The 20,445-nt window shown below is 28.5% G+C and overlaps 1 protein-coding gene and 4 non-coding genes across 54 annotated transcripts; all 5 read right to left on the reverse strand.

Moving 5' to 3' along the window:
• Positions 1-188: 188 nt before the first annotated feature.
• Positions 189-10,109, reverse strand: LOC114173793 (uncharacterized). 50 transcript variants are annotated; one of them, XR_014986496.1, is made up of 11 exons: positions 9,936-10,109; positions 9,357-9,423; positions 8,183-8,291; positions 5,656-7,960; positions 4,884-5,463; positions 2,741-2,850; positions 2,597-2,654; positions 2,216-2,265; positions 2,069-2,132; positions 1,280-1,429; positions 189-456 (listed from the first exon to the last, which is right to left on the reverse strand). XR_014986496.1 is itself a non-coding variant. In XM_085668860.1 (10 exons), the coding sequence occupies exons 9-10, from the start codon at positions 1,400-1,402 to the stop codon at positions 403-405; spliced, it is 177 nt and encodes a 58-aa protein (XP_085524986.1). In that variant the 5' UTR covers positions 1,403-1,429; positions 2,069-2,152; positions 2,597-2,658; positions 2,741-2,850; positions 4,884-5,463; positions 5,656-7,960; positions 8,183-8,291; positions 9,357-9,423; positions 9,936-10,108; the 3' UTR covers positions 189-402. The 50 variants fall into 50 exon arrangements, 21 of the variants coding, with proteins under 21 accessions (XP_085524986.1, XP_085525004.1, XP_085524991.1 ...); XR_014986491.1 differs by having other exon boundaries at positions 2,597-2,658; XR_014986486.1 differs by lacking the exon at positions 2,216-2,265 and having other exon boundaries at positions 2,069-2,152; positions 2,597-2,658; positions 2,741-2,808.
• Positions 9,582-9,666, reverse strand: LOC114174782 (small nucleolar RNA snoR113). Its single transcript, XR_003602743.1, has one exon. It is a non-coding gene; the product is annotated as a small nucleolar RNA snoR113 (small nucleolar RNA).
• Positions 9,784-9,877, reverse strand: LOC114174777 (small nucleolar RNA snoR113). Its single transcript, XR_003602739.1, has one exon. It is a non-coding gene; the product is annotated as a small nucleolar RNA snoR113 (small nucleolar RNA).
• A 9,230-nt stretch (positions 10,110-19,339) lies between the features above and the next one.
• On the reverse strand, positions 19,340-19,424 carry LOC114174781 (small nucleolar RNA snoR113). The gene has a single exon (XR_003602742.1). It is a non-coding gene; the product is annotated as a small nucleolar RNA snoR113 (small nucleolar RNA).
• Positions 19,425-19,544: 120 nt separating this feature from the next.
• Positions 19,545-19,631, reverse strand: LOC114174780 (small nucleolar RNA snoR113). The gene has a single exon (XR_003602741.1). It is a non-coding gene; the product is annotated as a small nucleolar RNA snoR113 (small nucleolar RNA).
• Positions 19,632-20,445: the final 814 nt, after the last annotated feature.

Consider the following 20,445-nt stretch of genomic DNA (forward strand, 5'->3'; position numbering starts at 1 on the left):
TTTATGTGGATTCCTAAACAAATAATGTGATAGAACAGAATGGAGTTATTAATTTCTCTAGGCGGATTCCTTGCCCACCATGTGGCAATTGCATTCAAAGATAAAGCAAAACTCAAGTTACCAACTTGAATTTTGCATAAAAGCCAGCACTAAATTCATGTAAATCAATGGTCATAAAAGAAATAAAATTAAAAAAGAAAATTGACTCAATTGAATATTTGGTTTCCGACCTTAATAAAGTAATGTTACAGTAAGGTTACTTATATAAATATCCGACGATTGCGGCCAAGGGTCCAAGTGTTCATATTTTCATTCCAAATATGGTTATTTACGTCAAGAATGGCAAGAAAGGACAATAAAAATCTTACTACGGAAAGGTTCTCCAATTAAATGCTGTCATGGCTAATTTGTACTGTTAGCTATAGTAGCTTCTCGTTGCTGGCGACGCCTTTCCCTCTGTAACATTAGATCGTGTAAAGAATTAGCCACATAGACAATTAACACATACTATTTCAAAGTCAGCCCCAACCAAAACATTACCAATACATCCATAAGTCATTACAGTGACAGAGCTATCTTCTCTGCCAGTTCATCTACTCTGTTTTTTGCACGTACTAAGCATAGCAATGGCTATCACTATTCACCACATACCACTAGATGGCAATATTTAAGATTTCCTATGAACTAAGATATGATTCCAAAACAGATACATTTGCAGGTTCTAATGTACATCTTCAAAACAGTGGGCAATTAAAAAGAGAAATCTGAGTTGATCCAACATCCAACATAGTAAGAATTAAAAAGGTTCTAATGTACTTATGTTCCACTACTAGTAAAATAGGTCATGAACAAACATCCAACATATCATTAACGTTAATTCAGGATCAAAAGCCGCTGAAAAGAGGAATTAGGGAGGGTTTGAATCTGTGATGTTATGTTAGGTCACAAGGCAACAACCTTATGGTTCACATTAAGGACCACCTTCAAGATCAGAAGCCATTAAGAACAATTTTTTCTACATGATTACAAACGCCAAAAATACCCAATCACGCTAATAATTTCCTCACGTTGCACCATAAGGGGGTATTGTGAGTCATCATAGTCTATAACCAAGTTCAAGAATTAATGAAATTGAGATCTGATCTACAGAATACCAGGACAATAACAACAGTGCTCCAACTTAACTAGGGTAATTTCACATAATTTCATTGACATAACGAACCAGATGATGGAATGCAACAAAGAAATAAAAAAGAAAAAGAAATAGCAAAAATCTCACCCTTCTTTCCCAGTACGGAAGAAAGCAAACAAAATCATAGACTGGAGTAATGGTTGCACACAAAACTGTATTTAGTGCAGTGAACAGCAAGAGTGCTGTCATGGGTCGTGTTCTGTGCGGCATACTGCTTTCTTATGTAGAGACAAAGCCCTGCAATCATATTAATTCAGTTCAAGGTAAAGAGCATTTAACAAGAGATAAATACATATATTCATATTAATATTAAAGTTGGATCAGACAAATTAAACATATCATGCTCATAAAACCCATAAATATAAAAGCCCAAATACAACTTATGTCTTAGGGTCAGTCTACTGAAAAGATAAAACACTTTAACCCTTTTTGTTCAACAAAGATATTTAAAATTTTAAGAATTCAGTCTTCGAGATAACATATGGCACAATATAGACATGAAATCAAGTATAAATTACCTTGCACACAAAAAATACAATTCTACCTAGTACAGTTGGAAGGCCATAATCGTTACCAATTTACCATACAAACAGAACCAAATATTGGTATACATTAATCACCATAAGTCCATAAACACACATTTTATGTTCACAAAATAATCATGAATGAATCCGAAAAAAGCAATCTATCTAATCAATGAGTACAGCATAATAGCAACGAGAAGCATATGAACTTAAAAATTCCAAAAGCACATGTTAGAACAAGTTTTCAGAGTTCAAAATGAAAAGTATTAGGAAAATGATGTGGTCAGGAAAAGATGTGAGTCTTATCTTCATACAGGCTTTTATGAGAAGAGAACAAAACCGAAGAACCTACCTCTTTCAGCACTAAACCGGGATGAAAATTGCAACCCTGTTCCTCGGCTCTTCAAACCCAATTGCTGAAGAATATAGCAGTGGACTTAACATAAAAAGAAAACAAAAAAATAAAAACAGAAGGATTGAATGAATAAGTGTTCCATACTTCACCAAATCCTCCCCTAAAACTCTCAGCAGCAACCAAAAATCAACTCACTAGCAAATCAGAAAGAATACATATTTAATAAATGTTAGATAGGACCATCAACTTATGTGCCCTAAATTTGAAGGAAACAATATGCACTTAAGTTGTGATCGAATGACAACCAACCCCTAAATGGTTTGTTTAACAAGCTAGATTGACTAGTGTTGTCCAGCATGATCTCAGATTTCATTGTTAAAAATAAATAGAAGTATTAAAATACATATATTTAAAACTTTTAGTTTAAAATATAAAAAATCATTTCAAACACATTTCCCAAATTCTTCCACATTTCGCAGATTGTAAAGCCGTGCGCAGAAATTTCCGATCACAGTGGCCCCTTACCTGGACTCGCTCCGAGCTACAAAAAAAACGTGACCCTTTTGCAATACCCTCAAGCACTCTGGCTAAAAAACAGGGAATAAGAATATGTTTTCACAACACATCCCACCCCCAAATCGAAAAAAAAGAGTGAAAAAATGACCTCACCAGATGCAGGCAAGGGTAGGCGTGCACAATGCTCGCTCCAAAAGTGGATTCACGGACATGTTTTTCTCCTACAGTGAGGATTGCAGAGATGAAGATGAAAGGGTGAGAAGCTGTGGCGAGAGAAGGAAGTAAGAAGGGTGAGAAGCTGTGGCGAGAGAAGAAATGGAAAAAATAAACAGCGATCAAAGTCGGCACTAGTGTACTACCACAGCACTCAAAAGCTTAGTGAAAGAAAACTCAGAAATATGTTTTTTTTTTAATGAAAATAAATAAAAGAAAATGCAGTAATCGCTTTTCTTTCCCCCACATAGTCATGAGAAGGAGATAGGATAACACAGTTAAAACATAAAAACTTAACTATTTACTGGATGTACACTGAGATATTGTCAGAACCTAAATCGCAATGAGAAATGACAAACTCGAAAAAAGTCACCAAAACGTCATTTTAACCAACAAAAATGCTTTTGACTACAAAATCTATATGCCATAACCAGGCCTCCACATTAACACTAACACTCCTGAAGCTTTAAAGAAAAATAAACACAAAGGTATGGGCCTGGCCCTTGCACATGACACCAGAGCACATGCAGCCAGATAACAAAACATGCCAATGTAAACACATCCTAAGACCTTTGATTCTTTGTTTTACCTTGAATAATTCGATCCCAACCACAACCAATTAATGCAACTCATAGTCAAATTATAAATCCGAACACAACTCTGGATCAATTATAATCCAATGATTCAAATCTCCAGAACAATTAGTAACTCACTCAATCACAAACCGAAACATCAACACAATACTAACAGTGTTCACTATAGAAATTCGGAATTGTAGAATTGAACGAAGGTAAATCACCAAAAAATCAAGTATATACATTATACATTTGCAAATTTAGTTTTTCGTGATGTTCATACTACTCTAAAAAAAATTCAGTTCGTGGAACTTGAAAATCAAGTTCTGTAGTGTTTAACTATACTCTTGTTTACAAAAGCTATTCCCATTTTTTTGTTGACCATAAGAAATAAACAAGAATTATATATAATTTATTCATTACATCGGATGTCTAAAAAAACAATGATTTTTTAAGCAATATGAGCAAATTGTTAACAGTGATTAAATTATGCCCAATTTAGTCATTACAAACAACTTGATCATACTGCTTAAAAATAATTCTTCGTTTCTTTTTTAACATCTAAGGTAACAAACATGTTATACATTATTCTCTTTTTATGGCCAACAAAAAATGACAACATGGATATGTGCATTTTGTCAGTGCAAGTTTTCCAAAAAGTGAATCTCTGGTATACCACTAGTCATTATTAATCCTGAATATGAAACTCGGAAGGTCCAAGATCAGATGTTACCAGTTTGACTTCAATCTACACTTTCGAAATCTGTTCTTTCTCATGTCCTTGGTGCCAGTCATTTCTATGAAGTTTGGGACAAGATTCATGCATACTGCAGATACTATAAGTCTCTAGCAAGAATTGTACATTCCAATGTGTGTTGTTAGACTGAAATCTAAAACTATGGACTAGTGTAGTACAACTACACTCAAAAGGTTAGTCAAAGAAATCTTAGAAATATGTTTTCTTTTTCAGATGAAAATAAATAAATGAAAATGCAGTAAACGCTTTACTTTTCCCACATAGTGCTGAGAAGGAGATAGGATGATACATAGTTAAAACATAAAAACTTAACTATTTACACAATCTAACACTTGTGATACGTTAAAACAAACAACGAACAACACAGACGTAAAGGCTCTGGCTCCAGATTTCACTATCATAAATATTAGTTTCTCCCAAATAGCTTGCAGAAGTACTTTTACAGAATATGCTACAAATATTCAAGAAATGTAATTCATACTTACAACTTATTCCATTCATAGCTAACCTGGTAATGTAAACGAGCATAATTTTGCAAACCATGAACCAAAAAGGCACAAAGGAGTGTTTTATTCACTCAAAAGTGTTTATTTTGCGATTCTAATTTTATTTTTATTGGAACACTGTCGCTAACTAATTAGACTATAATAAGAGTGAAGAATGAAAGCAAGGTGGCGAAAACCAAAAACTCAAATCATAAAAACTTTGAAACTAGAAGTATTCATATTCAGAGAAAAAATGGTTAATTTACCTGTTCGGTTTCTACTGAGATTAAAATGAAGAAATCTATGTCATACACCAACAGACTTTCTTCAATCTTCAGAAATAACACTACCAAAGAAAGGGAAGACCACCCATATATGAATTTCAAGAAGCGTTAATATGATAAAAACTTGGACAAGAGATAATTAACATCACATACTAGGACCAACGTACATATGATCCTATTTCATATAGGAATGTCTTGCAGATACATCATTCAATGATTAAAAAACGCGAGTCACACCAAACATTTTACTTGAATTGGAATATACTGAACGACGTAGCATTATACATTTGAACCAAAACTGGGAAAATAACAAGAATGGCCTTAGCTGGCCTTAGCTCCTACATATGCCTCCAACATACAAGGTCAAAACAGCTATGAAATTAAACCCTTAAAAATACATTAGAGACCCAAGGTTCCTTCAACAAAATAAAACAGCCTCATCAAATTATCAAATATTTGAACAAATTACACAGCCTCAGAACCAAACAGAGAAACATTAGAACTCAGTTTAAACTAAACCCAATAATTCCCCAAAATTTCAGAATTCAACTCCCCATCAAACCTGCAACATTGTAACATTACTCGTATGAAATACTTAAAACAAAGTAAATTCAAACACACAACAGAGTCCAAAGAATCTATAAGCTTCAAACGGGATCGAAACCATCATAAACCAAACAATCAAAATCAAAATCAAAGAATAAAGAAAACAAACACGACAATTACACTAGCTCAATCAAATACACAATCGAACCTGATAAGAATGATAGAACGGGGGGCAAGTTCTGCCACACGAACCAGACCCCAAAACAATATCAGGCACAAACGCCAACTCAAAGAGATCAAGAACTTCAATGATTCAATCAATTTCAGATGAATGAGGGCCCCAAAACGATAAGGATGAGTGGATACAGATTGTGAAGAGGTCCTCTGTCTCGTGATTGTGTGTGAGAGAGTCAACCAAAAACGTGATCTCTTCTTTTGTGTTAGTGCCGTTTGCCTTGGGAAAAAACAGAAAGTCACGAGTTTTGTTGAGTGAGTGTGGTCTGTTAGGGTCAGGTGTTACCCTCGTGAGTAGGAATTCTGTTGGCCTGGAGCAAGAAAGAGGATGACAAGGGTGTCTAAAGATTGCAGAGGGTTTTTTAGGATGGAGAAATAATAAAACAGGTGTGTAGGTAGCAAATTGGGATTGGCCTCTTCAAAGAAAATCAGGGGTAACAAGAATGCAAATGCTAATATCATTTTTAACAAAAAATGGGCAAAATAATAGGTTCAAAAATGACTTCTTTTTTATTATTTTTAAATTCTAATTAATTTAACCAATTAATTTTCTTTTAAATTTTAAAATTTCTTTTTACATATTTTATTTCAACAATTTTTTGTTTATCTATTATCATTATTTTTAATAACACATTTTATTCAACTATACGAAACCAGGTATTGACAGATACATTAAATGTAGTTCCCATGTTCGGAGTTATCAATCCAACCTAAATTTGATGTCATCTTCAGTCTTTTCAAACAAGTCGACATAGATGGTAAGGTTCCCATAATAAACAAGTTGAGTGAAATTGCATAAAATAATTTTAGGAAAGGGCCGTAGAGAGAGTGAATAATTAAAAATACCTCTGAAAGAGAACACACAATCAAGTAACATGTGTCGCATGATGATGATGGACTAATGTAAGAAAAAAATTTAGTGTAATCCATAAGTTAACGTTTTTCCATCATTGAACAAAACTACTCTGAAGATCAAGTTTCAAATTTAAGGTTATGTTTCTCCAATTTTAAAATAGTAAAATACTGTGTCAGTTGATTCAAGAAATTTTTACTTCGTTGTTAAAGTTCTGTATTATTTCCCTATAATTTAAGTTGATGTTCATACTAACATTTATGGTTCAAGTTGATGATTCACATAGAAATCCTAAAATGCTTAATAATTTCAAGATTTTTCTAAAAATTATAATACTACTACTTTTCCATATTTCTAAAAACATTATATATCTTTGAAACTAAGTGCTACTGCAGATATATAAATTTACAAAAGAAATGCCAGAAATTTGGCCCTAAAAACTGTGTGGATAATTCGAAAGCAATACCTTCAAAATCTAATGCATTTAAATTCATATTACTCAAAAAATCAAGTTGAATATACAATATGGGATGTTATTGAGAGTTTACTTTCTTCAAAATTATTGGGTACTCCTTCTACTTAAAAAGAATACTAGAAAGAAACATTTCAAAGTTTATACACCTAAGAAGATTTGAGACATTCCCAGTAAAGCTATGCATTCACAAACCTAAAATATCATTATATCTTTTCTCATCAAATAAATATATCTTCTTAAATAGTCAAAAAAAGGCATGTTCTAAAGTATTGAGAACAACAATAAATTCTTTCATATAACATTCAAGAATATGAATGATATGTGTATGTTGTAAGCGTTTTTGGAGAAGTGAATATGTGGAATTTCTTTTATCTGATTGCTGCACTTTTATGTTACTGGATATGAAACAAGACACTTACTATTATCCAAAACCAGTTTGCGAAAAGTTAACTGCTAGGCACCATTGTGTACTTCAAAGACCGAAAATACAATTAACTAGATGATGTGACTGGACATAACATTGTTCAAAAACTTTTCAAATTCATCTTTGAATCAAACAATGATGTTAACTTTTCCCAAACTAATTTTAAACTAAATATCTTGTTTCCCATCTTTACCGATAATAACATAAAAAATAATCAGACACAAGAAATATCAAAAGATCCACTTCTCCAACTGCTTGCATTTATTACATGCACGACATTCCCATTCTAGAATTCTATACGACGAAAGATTTCATTTTGTCCCTCTATTTAAGAACATAGACATTTTGACTATTGAATAAATATTTATTTCAAAAGAAAGAAAACAATAATATTTTAAGTTTGCAAATTCATAACTTTAGTGAAAATATCTCAAACTTTCGTAGGCGTATCAACTTTGAAATATTTCTCATTGATAGAAGAAGAAAGTACCTAGTAGTTTTGAAGGTTGTAAACTCCTAAAAGTAACCTGTATGTAAAATATAACTTAACATTTTTAACAATATGACTTAAATGCATCAGATTGTAAAGATTCTTCCAAAGCATTGACATAGTTAACCCAGTGTCTAGTGCCAACACCCTACTATTTCTTGTGTAAATTTGTCCACGATATCATTCTACACTAAAACTTCTTGAAAAGGTATATAATATTTCTTGAATAGATTGTGTTAATCATCAAATTAAACCATACCAGTACTCTTAGACATCAACTCCTAAATCATCGATTTGGTCGCCACGCATTATCCATTTGTCGAGCCACTTTGATTTCCATTATTGATGTATGTAGGACATCACTGAATCTACAAAATTTCTACAGATTTATGTAAACTCATGTACAAAGATCTACAAATTTATCTAAACTCATTAATTAACAACAATCTCCATCCAAAATAACGTAATCGATAACAAAATGAGGTACAACATTTATACTTTTAGAACCCTTTGATAGTAACTTTTGAGGAAAATGTTGAATCTTGAAATCAAAGAAAATTCTAAAACAATTTGAAGAATGTTTGAAATTAACTAAGACATTATGAGCGAATTAAAAATTGAATGTGTAATAACATTGACATTTTAAAAAGTGTCGTAATAAAAAGGGTCCGTATGCACTTGCGATGCGTCCAGAGTCAATGATACATGAGTGCAAACGAATGTGTCATACTAGTTGAAAACTATAATTTAAATTCATCATATTAAGGCATGTATGTATAAAACTTACATTTATTTTAAATGTGTATTTAACGTTTCATATTTATATTATTTTTTATTATATATAAATAACAACTAAATATAATCTAATTATTTTAATATCTCTAAGGTAGAAAAGGTTAAATATTTTAAATAATAATTTAAATTTAAGTTTAAATCATGAAACTGAAAATTTATATTTAATTCAAAAATATAATGTTAAAAGATTAAATCTATAATTTCTTTTTTTTCAAATTCTTCTTCAAAGTGGTGTAAAACCATAACAAAAATTTATTGATTGTATTAATATTTGCTTAAATATTTTAAAGGAGATTTGATTTTTTCTAATTAATAGAAAATTTAAATATATAATATGTATTGAATATAGTAAAATTAAATACATCCAATCGTAAAATGCCACTTCATCTTGGATTTAGGCAGAACATCACAATGTTGGTAAAGTTATTGTTTTTATGACTCTGATTTGTAGTCATATATGCTCAAATATATTTTCCTTTCAATTTTTTGTGATTGTTAGTGATAGTTCTATCTCTTGCCGTCCATATTAAACATTTTTTATCATTAGAAACATGTATATAAATAAAACGAAGGATAGAACCAGAAAACAAAACCACACATAGAAAAAACACACAAAAGTTACTGCAATCAAAAATTACCGGAGAACCAAGCATGTGTTCCAGGAAAAATGTTCACAGCCGTGATGTGTACCGACACAGCAATAATCTGCACAAGTTTTTTTAAACAGCATAAATACCCAGTAAAAGATATTACATATTAATAATAACTGGGAGAGACATAAAACCTAAAGTAAAGAACACGCTTGGGAGTACCAATACTCATCCAAAATAAAGAAACCATAAAAGAACAAGCTGTGGGGAGTGTTGGCTCAGAAAACCCTAAACAATGAAGTTCATCATTCTACTGCCAGTAAATGGCAGCAATCCGGCCTTTTATTCATCATCGCCAGATAAACTAGGAAAGATCCAAACTTTAAACTCTCCACTACTCCTATGTCTTTCCCTCGTTACCATGTTTCAACATTTTTCTAAAAATGACATGAAAATGAAAACAAAATAACGATTACTGGCTCAGAAAACCCTAAACCATAAAGTCCATCAATCTACTGCCAAAGAAGTATACGGCAGCCGTAAGTCCGGCCTTTTCATCGTCATCGCCAGTTAAACTCAGAAAAATTCAAACTTTGTAGTCTAAGATGAAAAAAATTTAAAGTTTACCTGTTCCGTTGTGACTCTGCCGGTTTTGATAACAATGGGACTCACATTCACTTTCTGATTCACAGATCTGAAAGCATCCAAAGCATATCGCGGACAGAGCATGGAAGTATCCAGTCTCAGTTTTTTGTATTTCTAGGGTTTGAGTTCCATGCTGCGAACCAATTTAAATAATCTCCATCCAAGATTATTTTAATATATTATTTATTGTTTGTTTATTATATTTTAACGGTAAAAAAAAAATACATCTTTTATTATATTAAAATAATAATGCGACTCTTTTTTCGGCGAATTTCGTCTGTTTACGATGTGATGTGATGTGATGTGTCTCTCTCTTTTCTTTCACCTTTTCGTATTCTACTCTGCTGTGTAATAAAAAAATAAATTATTGAAGAGCCTTCACCTATCTCACGATTTTAATTTTGTACCATAAATTCATACAAATAATATATTAACTTATTTATATGTTGTATGATATCATGTTTACATAAATAATCATGACATAATTATATATATGACATATTAGTTTAATAAAAAATTAATACAAATATAAAATATGTTTATTTTGCAAAATCAATTGGTTAATTAAATCACATGATTTTAAAATAAAAAATATTTCACTATTTTTATTCTATTTTATAATATATTTTTCGAACAAATTTATTCATGAGTTTTCATTCTCCATCTCAAGATTTAGTCATAGATAGATGCATCGTAGGTTATACTTTGAAGAATTTTGTAAAGTAAAATGAAAAAATTTAAAATTTAGGTTTACCATCCCTTTGTTAGCTTTGCAAAGCCGGTTTCAATCTCTTTCTCTTTGTATAGGAATTTAGTTTAGGAAAATAATTATTTGAATTATTTAATAATTTTTATAAATGTAAAATGGCTTTAACCGAAATTAATTTGTGTATTTAATAAATAGGAATGAGAAATAGTGATATCAAAATTGTATTTTTTTATTTAAGGAATGTCTTAATGAAAAATCATGTTTTCAAAATTGACACCTGGGATAAATGGTTTAACTAGTGAGAACAACATCTTCTCTTCTCGTCATTATTTTATCAAAAAAAAATTGAGACAAAAAACTTCTTTTTTTAATAGTTTTTATTTCTTTTTTCTCTCAAATTCAAAAAATGTCTTTATTAAATAATAGTAGAAGAATGTCACCGTCTAAGAAGTAGTAACTATCAAAATCCTAAATCAAAAAACATAAACAACATCATTAATCAAACAAAACATAAACAAGAAAATTTAGTCTCTTATACAACATATCTTTTTAAGAAACATATATATTTTCCAATATTTCTGATAATAAAATATACTATATTTTAATAATAATATAAAATAAATAATGAAGTCAAAGATAATTTTGTTATAAGGTAGTTTGAATATAGAGAGTGAAAATGAAAAATACATATCAAATATATTATAATTGACTCCCTTCTAAATTTAAGGTACAGATAATGTATAAAGTGAAGGTAAATGTTACAAAATTATTAGTAAGTATATCACATAGTATAAAGTGAACAGGTTAAGATATCATATCCACGTAGATTAATATTGTTTAAATTAATTGGTTAGGAACTGATAAAGTTGAAAATAACAGAACATTTATAATTTAAAAAAATTTAAATTTACTATAAAGCATAAATAAAAATTGACACAATAGAAACAAATAGTTTGATTAAAAAAATATAACAAAAATAGCGTGATATAAATTAACTTAATGACGTTAAATTTTGTAAACTTGTTTGGTATTCTAAATTTATATTTGAGTTGAAATACATTAAGACTGTGTAAATAACTAAAACATCATCCTAAAATGTATTTGACATACATGTTAATAAAATTTAATGTAATTAAATTAAAAATATTATATTCATTTATTTATAAGAAAATTTAATGTAATTGAATTAAAAATATTATATTCATTTATTTATAAGATTTTAAAACAAAAATACAACAGAAATTAAATTAAGATATAATCAGATTTCAATTTCGAATTCAACTTTATAACTCTAAATTGAGTTAGTCTCTCCAATGTGATGTTGGAGCTTTTTTGTAGTTTTAAATGGGTTAATAGTTTGAATATGATGTCACATAATATAATTGAGTATCGTTTTCCTTCTTATTTTTCTTAGTTTATTTCTGTGTGCCTATTAAACACAGCTTAAACGATTTTCCAAAAATATCGGTCCATGCATAGAAAAAAGAAAAAAACATTCAGACAGACACCGAATGGAACAACATAAATTACAATGAAAAATAAATAAACTAAATTGAGTAAGGCATATAAATATCAGAAGCTTTTGTTGGTAACTGATTGGTCGGTCACCATGAAATGAACAACATAATTAATAATGTTAGGTTAGTCAGGCATTAGTCAAATCAATAGAGATGGAATATTTTTGTGGACACTATTTCATTCTTCTTCTTCTATTAACTCTCATATACTATTTTTGTTTTGTTTAAAAATATCATACAAGCTTTTTATTTATCACTATTAGTTTATTATTTCAATAAATTATATGCAATTTTTTATAAATTATAAATACAAACAAAATTTCAAATAAAGTTCAACTTAACATATCTTAATTAAAGACGAGTTAGACTAAAAGACTAAAGTTGATTTTTTTAAGAGGAGTTTTAATTTAAAAGAATTGTCAAGTGATTTTAGTTAACTAAAAATGAATGAAATTTGAACATGGAAAATGAATTATTGACCATTTATGAAACTAATTAGCTGGATTTGATTGAATATACTTTAAAACGATGGTAAAATGGGTGAGTCTTGTCCGTTATTTTTTTTTAATTTCAAATTTAAAAATTTGTTTATTTAAATATAAATATTAGAAATATATTTAATTATATAAGTATTTTAAACTTTTAGTTAATCAATTAAACTCTCTAATCAAATAAAGTACAATAATTATTATAGTTATATATTATGTTATTTTTCATATAATTAGTAATAGTAGTAAATAATTAACATACTAAAAAGATTATATCAAGATTAATTGACAGACAGAAAATTTTAAACTGATGCGTTAAATTTTGAAAGACTCATTATTATCACCAATAATTTTCTAATAGATTAAATTTTTATAGTATATACGAATGAGTGGGTGATGAATAAATAGATTGGTTTAACATATAGTGACAACCATCCGTGTTTTATAATTTTGATGGTGCGTGAATTTGATTTTTTGTTATTACTTAATGAAAGATCACTGTCATTATATTCGACTATATTACCAAAAATGCAACTATCAACACAGATTTGAGAATGAAAATAACTATCAATGCAACTATTAATATAATTGTTCCAACTAAAAGGAGTATCATACATGGAATGATCGTAATCACTCTTAATAACAGTATTCTGATAGCTAGAAAAAAAATTTTCTTGTTCACTTAGAAAAGAATGATTGTTGTTAATCTCCAAAGTTTTATTTTCAATATCTAAATATATGGAATAACTGTTCTTCTTATTATCCCTAACTAAAAAAGTTTTATCAGATAGGAAATCCTCATGATTTATCCTCTTCTATTAATCTATCAACTGTATTATGGGTAGAGATTGATTCATTTGATATTCCACCTTGTAGCTTTTACGTTCAATGTTATATTTATGGTGCTCTATATGTTTTTTAAACGTGTGTATAACTCAATGGATGAAGGAAAATATAGTTTGATATATCTTTTAAAATGAAATTCATTTTATTCATCACATTTTTTTAGTGACATAATATTTTAGTTACAGAGTATAAAATATAATTTAAATGTTTAATTTTTTCTTTTTCAAAATATTGCCAATGAACAAAAGAACGATAGTTAAATTATTAATATGAGAGTGACAATTAAAATGAGATTATGAGTGAGTATGGATGACAAATAACTTGCTTTTGTGAATATAATCTAAACCAATGTAATCAAAATCGAAATTTAGATCATAAAATCGTAATATTCAATGATTTTGCATAGTATTTAAGAGTGAGATTTCACACATAATCGTAATAGTAAGATCCATAAAATCGTAAAATATTGTAAATTATCATTTTTTTCTCACATTTTCTGTTGCACTGCTTATTCATATTTTTTAGTGAATAAATTCAATTTAAATTAAACCTTAAAAATTAATATAAATAAAAATTTACATTGTTGTATGTGGTGTGAGTAACACACTCCCCTCTCACACCTACTCAAATAAAATATTAATGCAGTAAATATTAATTTCTCAATTAAAAATTGATAACACCAAAATTCAGCTCCAATACATCGCAACACTTCCCAAATAAATACAATAATTGATTTTGCAAGCCACAATTTTACATCCATCAAAAGCTTAATAATGTTAAGATTTATTAACTCTAATGTTAGTACTTATTATGAATGTTATTTAAGAAGATCGACAATAAATAACTTCTTTTGATATATTTTTCTCATTTGACAATTATGAATACAATTTATCAAATTTTAATATATCCAAAAATAATAATAAGTTATTATGATATAATTTCTTTATATTATTTTGTTTTAATTATTTTCGTATTCCTATATTTTATTACATAATTATTTTTCATACACGCCATTTAAAATTTTAAAGGATTAAATTGAATTCATTTATACTCTCAGTGAATTCCAATAATTACTTTATTGATAAAACATTGCTTACTTTACTGACACTCACAGACTAAAAACTTTACTATATCATCTTTTGTAAACTTAGTTGATTAAGTATTGAGAAAATGATGGATTTTATATAAATATAGGTACTATGTTTTCATAAAAATGAAATTAATATTTCGTGTTACGATTTTATAATTTACATGGATCATTCATAATTTTAATCATAATATCGATTTTAACTTATCTCATCTCATTCCTACTTTGATAACAAATATTTGTATTGATTAGATATAGGTAAAAAAATCTAAAATACTTGACTTTTTATTTTGACATAGAAACGAGAATAATCTAAATGTACATATATCTTTCTCTATTTAAATTATTAAAATATTCATTATTCATTAAGTAATTTTATACAAACACACTACAAAAATATTTAAAATATTTTCTAATTTAAATAGTTTTTTTGTGTCATATTCTTAAATATTATCAACTACATTTTATTAATCTTTACAGATTTAACAAATATTTGATTCTCGTAAAATTTTATTTAATATTTTAATTTAAAATATATAAAATTATAATTTATTTATAAATGTAAATGTGAAAAAAAATATATATCAAAGTGCATGAAAAAACACCCACCAATGGACCATGCGTTTCAGTTTGATAGGTGCTTCATTGATGTATTCTTTCTGCAATTCCCTGTTTTTCTTCGAGATCGGCTTACCCTAATGATCCTTTCACGTAAAGATTTTCTTCTTTACCTAAATAACTTCAATTTACATATAATAAACCCCATAATAACTTTTAATTTTAGAAATTAATATAAATACCAAATTTTTGATAGTGAAAATCTTAATAATTAATGTTAAAAATTATAAAAACTAATTTATAATCCAGTCATAGCTTTTTATCATAATAAATACTATTTTAAATATCAATAATTTTGAATTAAGTATTTAATATTTAAATTAATTATTATAGTTATTATAATAATTAAACAGTTTGTTTAAATTAATTAATATTTAAAGATTTTCTTAAAGTAAATGTATATAGAAAAAATTAAGGAACCTGGTCCTTTCCCACGTGAAGAAAGGCAACTCACTTCATTTATTTCAAATAAAGAATTAACGCAATAAAAACGATGTTATGTCATTCCAATAATCGAGGACGAATAAGAATAAAATATAGAAAGTAAAAAAACAAAAAAAAAACCGATCCAACACCTAAAAAAATATCCAAATTATCACTCTTTTAAATCCAATTAAATTCAAAGCTTGTTTTTATTTCAAAGCAAAAAATTACATACTCTTTTTTAAATGCTTTGACATCTCTCGAATAATAATATTATAATATATATTAGTATTTTAAATTAAAAAGTAATATGGAATATATTTAAATTATTAAATAAAATCATTTTGATTTTGTTGATATGAAAATATCAAAATATTAAGTTTCACCTTTTTCTCCCTCCTCATCACTTTTGTGTATAACAGCAATATCTCTCCTTTCAAACATACAGACAAATTATTACATTTACTTTCCTTAAAAGGAAATCCATTAGATCAAGAACTTGTTGAAGGGTACAACTAATTTGAAATAGTGAAGAAAAAAACATACTATTTTTTATAATAGGAAAATGAAAAAATTTCCAGCAGATATAACTTGCATAATTTTAGTAAATTTTAAGCATAAACAATGTTCTGCTGACATAACTGAAAATATGTTCATTAAAAATTATGAAAGTTATATTTAACATTCAGTTGATTCTATACATTCTTAAAGTCATGAATGCTGACATTTAACTTAATGAGACACTATATCCACTTCTATTTATTCTTTGTCAAAAAATTAGTTCACGTGTCCGCAAAAATCAGGAACATCAGTACAATTATTTTGTTTTTGGAATTTTCTACAGACTCTTTAAATTCTGAACAAATGTTATTGATGGATTATATTTTCAGGAAAGCTTTAAACAAAACACTCCTGAAGCTTTAAACAAAAATAATCACAAGCACTTGCCACCAGAGCACATGCAGCCAGATAACAAAACATCCTATTCTGAATTCGACCTCTGATTCTTTGTTTTACATTCAATAATTCGATCCCAACCACAACCAATTAGTGCAACTCAGTGAAATTATAAATCCGAACACAACCCTGGATCAATTATAATCCAATGATTAAAATCTCCAGAACAATCACTAACTCATTCAATCACAAACCGAAACATCAACACAATACTAAGAGTGTTCAAACCCCTAACACAAACAATTTAATCCCAAAATTAATGAAACGCACATACAATTATCATCGTCTGGGGTTGGCGCTCGCTGCTGGAGGTCTGGGCGACGACCCACTGGCTGTGCGGTAGGGTTTTGTGGAGGAGAAAGAATTGAGGATGAACGAAACAAAATACTGAAAATGAATCTATGGTATTCCTTTTGTTTGATTGTTCATTTGCCACACTTTATGTTACTACATACTTTTACCCAAAATAAGTTTGGAAAAAATTGAAGGCTAACACCATCGCTTGCTTAGAATGAAACTACAATTATGCAGTGTTTGACTTAAGGGCAACGGGTCGGGTCGGGCACAGATAGTATGATATCCGTACCCGACTCGTTAAAAAAAAATTTGCCTGTTACCCGCCCGTTTACCCGTACCCGCTTAAAAAATACCCGCGGATATTTTTAAAACCCGCGAGTACCCGTGAATACCCAATACCCGCAAATATTTAAAAAAATATGAATTTTATAAATTTTTTAATATAAAATTATAAAAATAAAATATAAATAAAATTAAATTATAATTATAATTATAATTATAATTAAATTTGACATAATAAAATATATTGTTACTTCTAATTATAATTAAATTTGACATAATAAAATATACTGTTACTTCTAATTTTAATTAAATTTAACTTAATAAAATATAAATTAAATATTAATTTTAATTTTTTGCGGGTAACGGGTACCCGCGGGTACGGATAGTATGATAACCGTACCCGACCCGTTTATAACCGGATATTAAAATACCCGTTACCCACTACCCGCAGGTAATAAATACCCGCGGATAGTAACTATCTGTCGCAGATTTTATCTGCAGATATCTGCAGACACGGATATTCTTACCATCCCTAGTTTGACTATACTCTTGTTTCCAAAAGCTATTCTCATTATTTGTTTTTTAAGCAATATGATCAAATTATTTTTAATAATTAAATTAGATATAATTTCTATTTTGTTCTTTTGATCAACCAATAATAGACATATAAAATGAACATATATATAATATATTATATGTTCAAAAGAAAAAAACAAAAATTATTTCCAATTTAATCCTTGCAAACAACTTGATCATACTACTTAAAAATAATTCTTCGTGTTATAATTTCTTTGTGGCATCGAATGTTTAAAAAAACAATGATTTTTTTAAGTAACATGATCAAACTATTTTCAGTGATTAAATCAGACATAGTTTCTATTTTATTCTTTTAACCAACTAAAAATGAATATATTTAAATAAATATATTAAATATGTCCATGTTTTGTTGACCAAAAGAAAAAAACAAAATTATGCCCAATTTAGTCATTGTAAACAACTTGATCATACTACTTAAAATTAATTCTTAGTTTCATTTTTAACATCGAAGGTAATAAACATGTGATACATAATTCCTTTCTTTATGGCACCGAATGTTTAAAAAACATTGATTTTTTTACGTAATATGATCAAACTAGATCAAACTATTTCTAGTGATTAAATTTGACATAATTTCTATTTCATTCTTTGGACAACTAAAATTGAACATATTAAATTGTTCATTTTTTATTGACCAAAAAGAAAAAAACAAAGATTGCAGAGGGTTGTTTAGGGTGGAGAAATAAGAAAAAAAAGGGTGTAAGGAGCAAATAAGGATTGGACTCTTAGAGAAAATCAGGTGGGAACAAGAATAGAATGCTAATGTTAATATCATTTTTAACAAAAATTGGGCAAAAATATAGGCTCAAAATGACTTCTTTTTTATTACTTTTAAATTATAATTATCTTAACCAATTAATTTACTGTTAGTGAGAGTAAATAATTTCCAATACCTCTGAATGAGAACACTCATCAAAGTAAAATGTGTGTCGCATGATGATGGTGATGAACTAATGTATGAATAAAATTTAGTGTAATCCATAAGTTTATGTTTTTCCATCATTGAACAAAAGTACACTAAAGATCAAGTTTCAAATTTAAGGTTATGTATCTCCACTTTTAAAATAGTAAAATATTGCGGCAGTTGATTCAAGAAATTTTCACTTGGGTGATAATTCGGAAGCAATATCTTTAAAATCTAATGCATTTTAATTCATATTGCTCAAAAAATCAAGTTGAATATTCAATATTCAAAAAATCAAGTTGTTATTAGGAGTTTACTTTCATTGAAATTATTAGGTACTTCGTCTATTAAAGAATACCAAATTAATATATTTCAAAGTTTATAAACCTCCGAAGATTTGAAACATTCCACCAAAACTATGCATGCACAAACTTAAAATAACATTATATCTTTTCTCAAGAAATAAATACTTTTTAAATAGATGTGTACCGACACAGCAATAATCTGCACAAGTTTTTTAAACAGCATAAATACACATTAAAAGATACTACATATTAATAATAACTGGGAGAGACATAAAACCTAAAGTAAAGAACACACTTGGGAGTAACAATAATCATCCAAAATAAAGAAACCATAAAAGAACAAGCTGTGGGGAGTGTTGGCTCAGAAAACCCTAAACAATGAAGTTCATCATTCTACTGCCAATAAATGGCAGCAGTCCGGCATTTTATTCATCATCGCCAGATAAACTAGGAAAGATCCAAACTTTAAATTCTCCACTACTCCTATGTTTCTTTCCCTCGTTACCATGTTTCAACATTTTTTCTAAAAATGACATGAAAATGAAAACAAAATAACGATTACTGGCTCAGAAAACCCTAAACCATAAAGTTCATCAATCTAAGAAGTAAACGGCAGCCGTAACTCCGGCCTTTTCATCTTCATCGCCAGTTAAACTCAGAAAAATTCAAACTTTGTAGTCTAAGATGAAAAAATGTAGGATTTAGGGTTTACCAGTAACTCTGCCGGTTTTGATAACAACGCGACTCACATTCACTTTCTGATACACAGATCTGAAAGAATCAAAAGCACATCGCGGTTTTGAAAACAATGCCACTCATATTTACTTTCTGATTCACGGATCTGAAGGAATCAAAAGCATATCGCGGTTTTGATAACAATAGGACTCACATTCACTTTCTGATTCACAGATCTGAACGCATTAAAACCATATGGCGGACAGAGCATGGAAGTATCCACAATCTCAGTTTTTTGTATTTCTAGGGTTTGAGTCCCAGATCCTGCAGCGAACCAATTTAAATAATCTCCATCCAAAATTATTTTAATGTATTATTTATTGTTTGTTTATTATATTTGTAACGGTAAAAAGAAATACATACTTTTATTCTATTATTAAAATAATAATGCGACTCTTCGTCTGTTTACGATGTGATGTGACTGTGTCTCTCTCTTTTCTTTCACCTTTTTGTATTCTACTCTGTGGTACAAAAAAATAAATGAATTATTAACCATTTATGAAACTAATTAGCTGGATTTGATTGAATATACTTTAAAGAATGGTAAAATAGGTGAGTCTTGTCCGTTACCTTTTTTTTAATTTTAAATTTTAAAATTTGTTTATTTAAATATAAATATTAGAAATATAATTAATTAAATAAGTACTTTTTAAAGTTTTAGGTAATCAATTAAACTCTCTAATTAAATAAATTACAATCATTATTATATTTGTATATTATATTATTT

This window comes from Vigna unguiculata, chromosome 2 (assembly GCF_037176805.1).
Source record: "Vigna unguiculata cultivar grain cowpea cultivar isolate G323 ecotype 2 chromosome 2, ASM3717680v1, whole genome shotgun sequence".
NCBI lineage: Eukaryota > Viridiplantae > Streptophyta > Magnoliopsida > Fabales > Fabaceae > Vigna > Vigna unguiculata.

Bases quoted from the DNA above. Each gene is read 5' to 3' on its own strand.
- LOC114173793 (XM_085668835.1), bottom strand. The intron at 2,133-2,740 runs GTGAGGTCATTT...TATATTCTTCAG, and splicing joins CCTACCCTTGCCTGCATCTG to CAATTGGGTTTGAAGAGCCG. The intron at 1,430-2,068 runs GTAGGTTCTTCG...ATATGATTGCAG, and splicing joins CCGGTTTAGTGCTGAAAGAG to GGCTTTGTCTCTACATAAGA.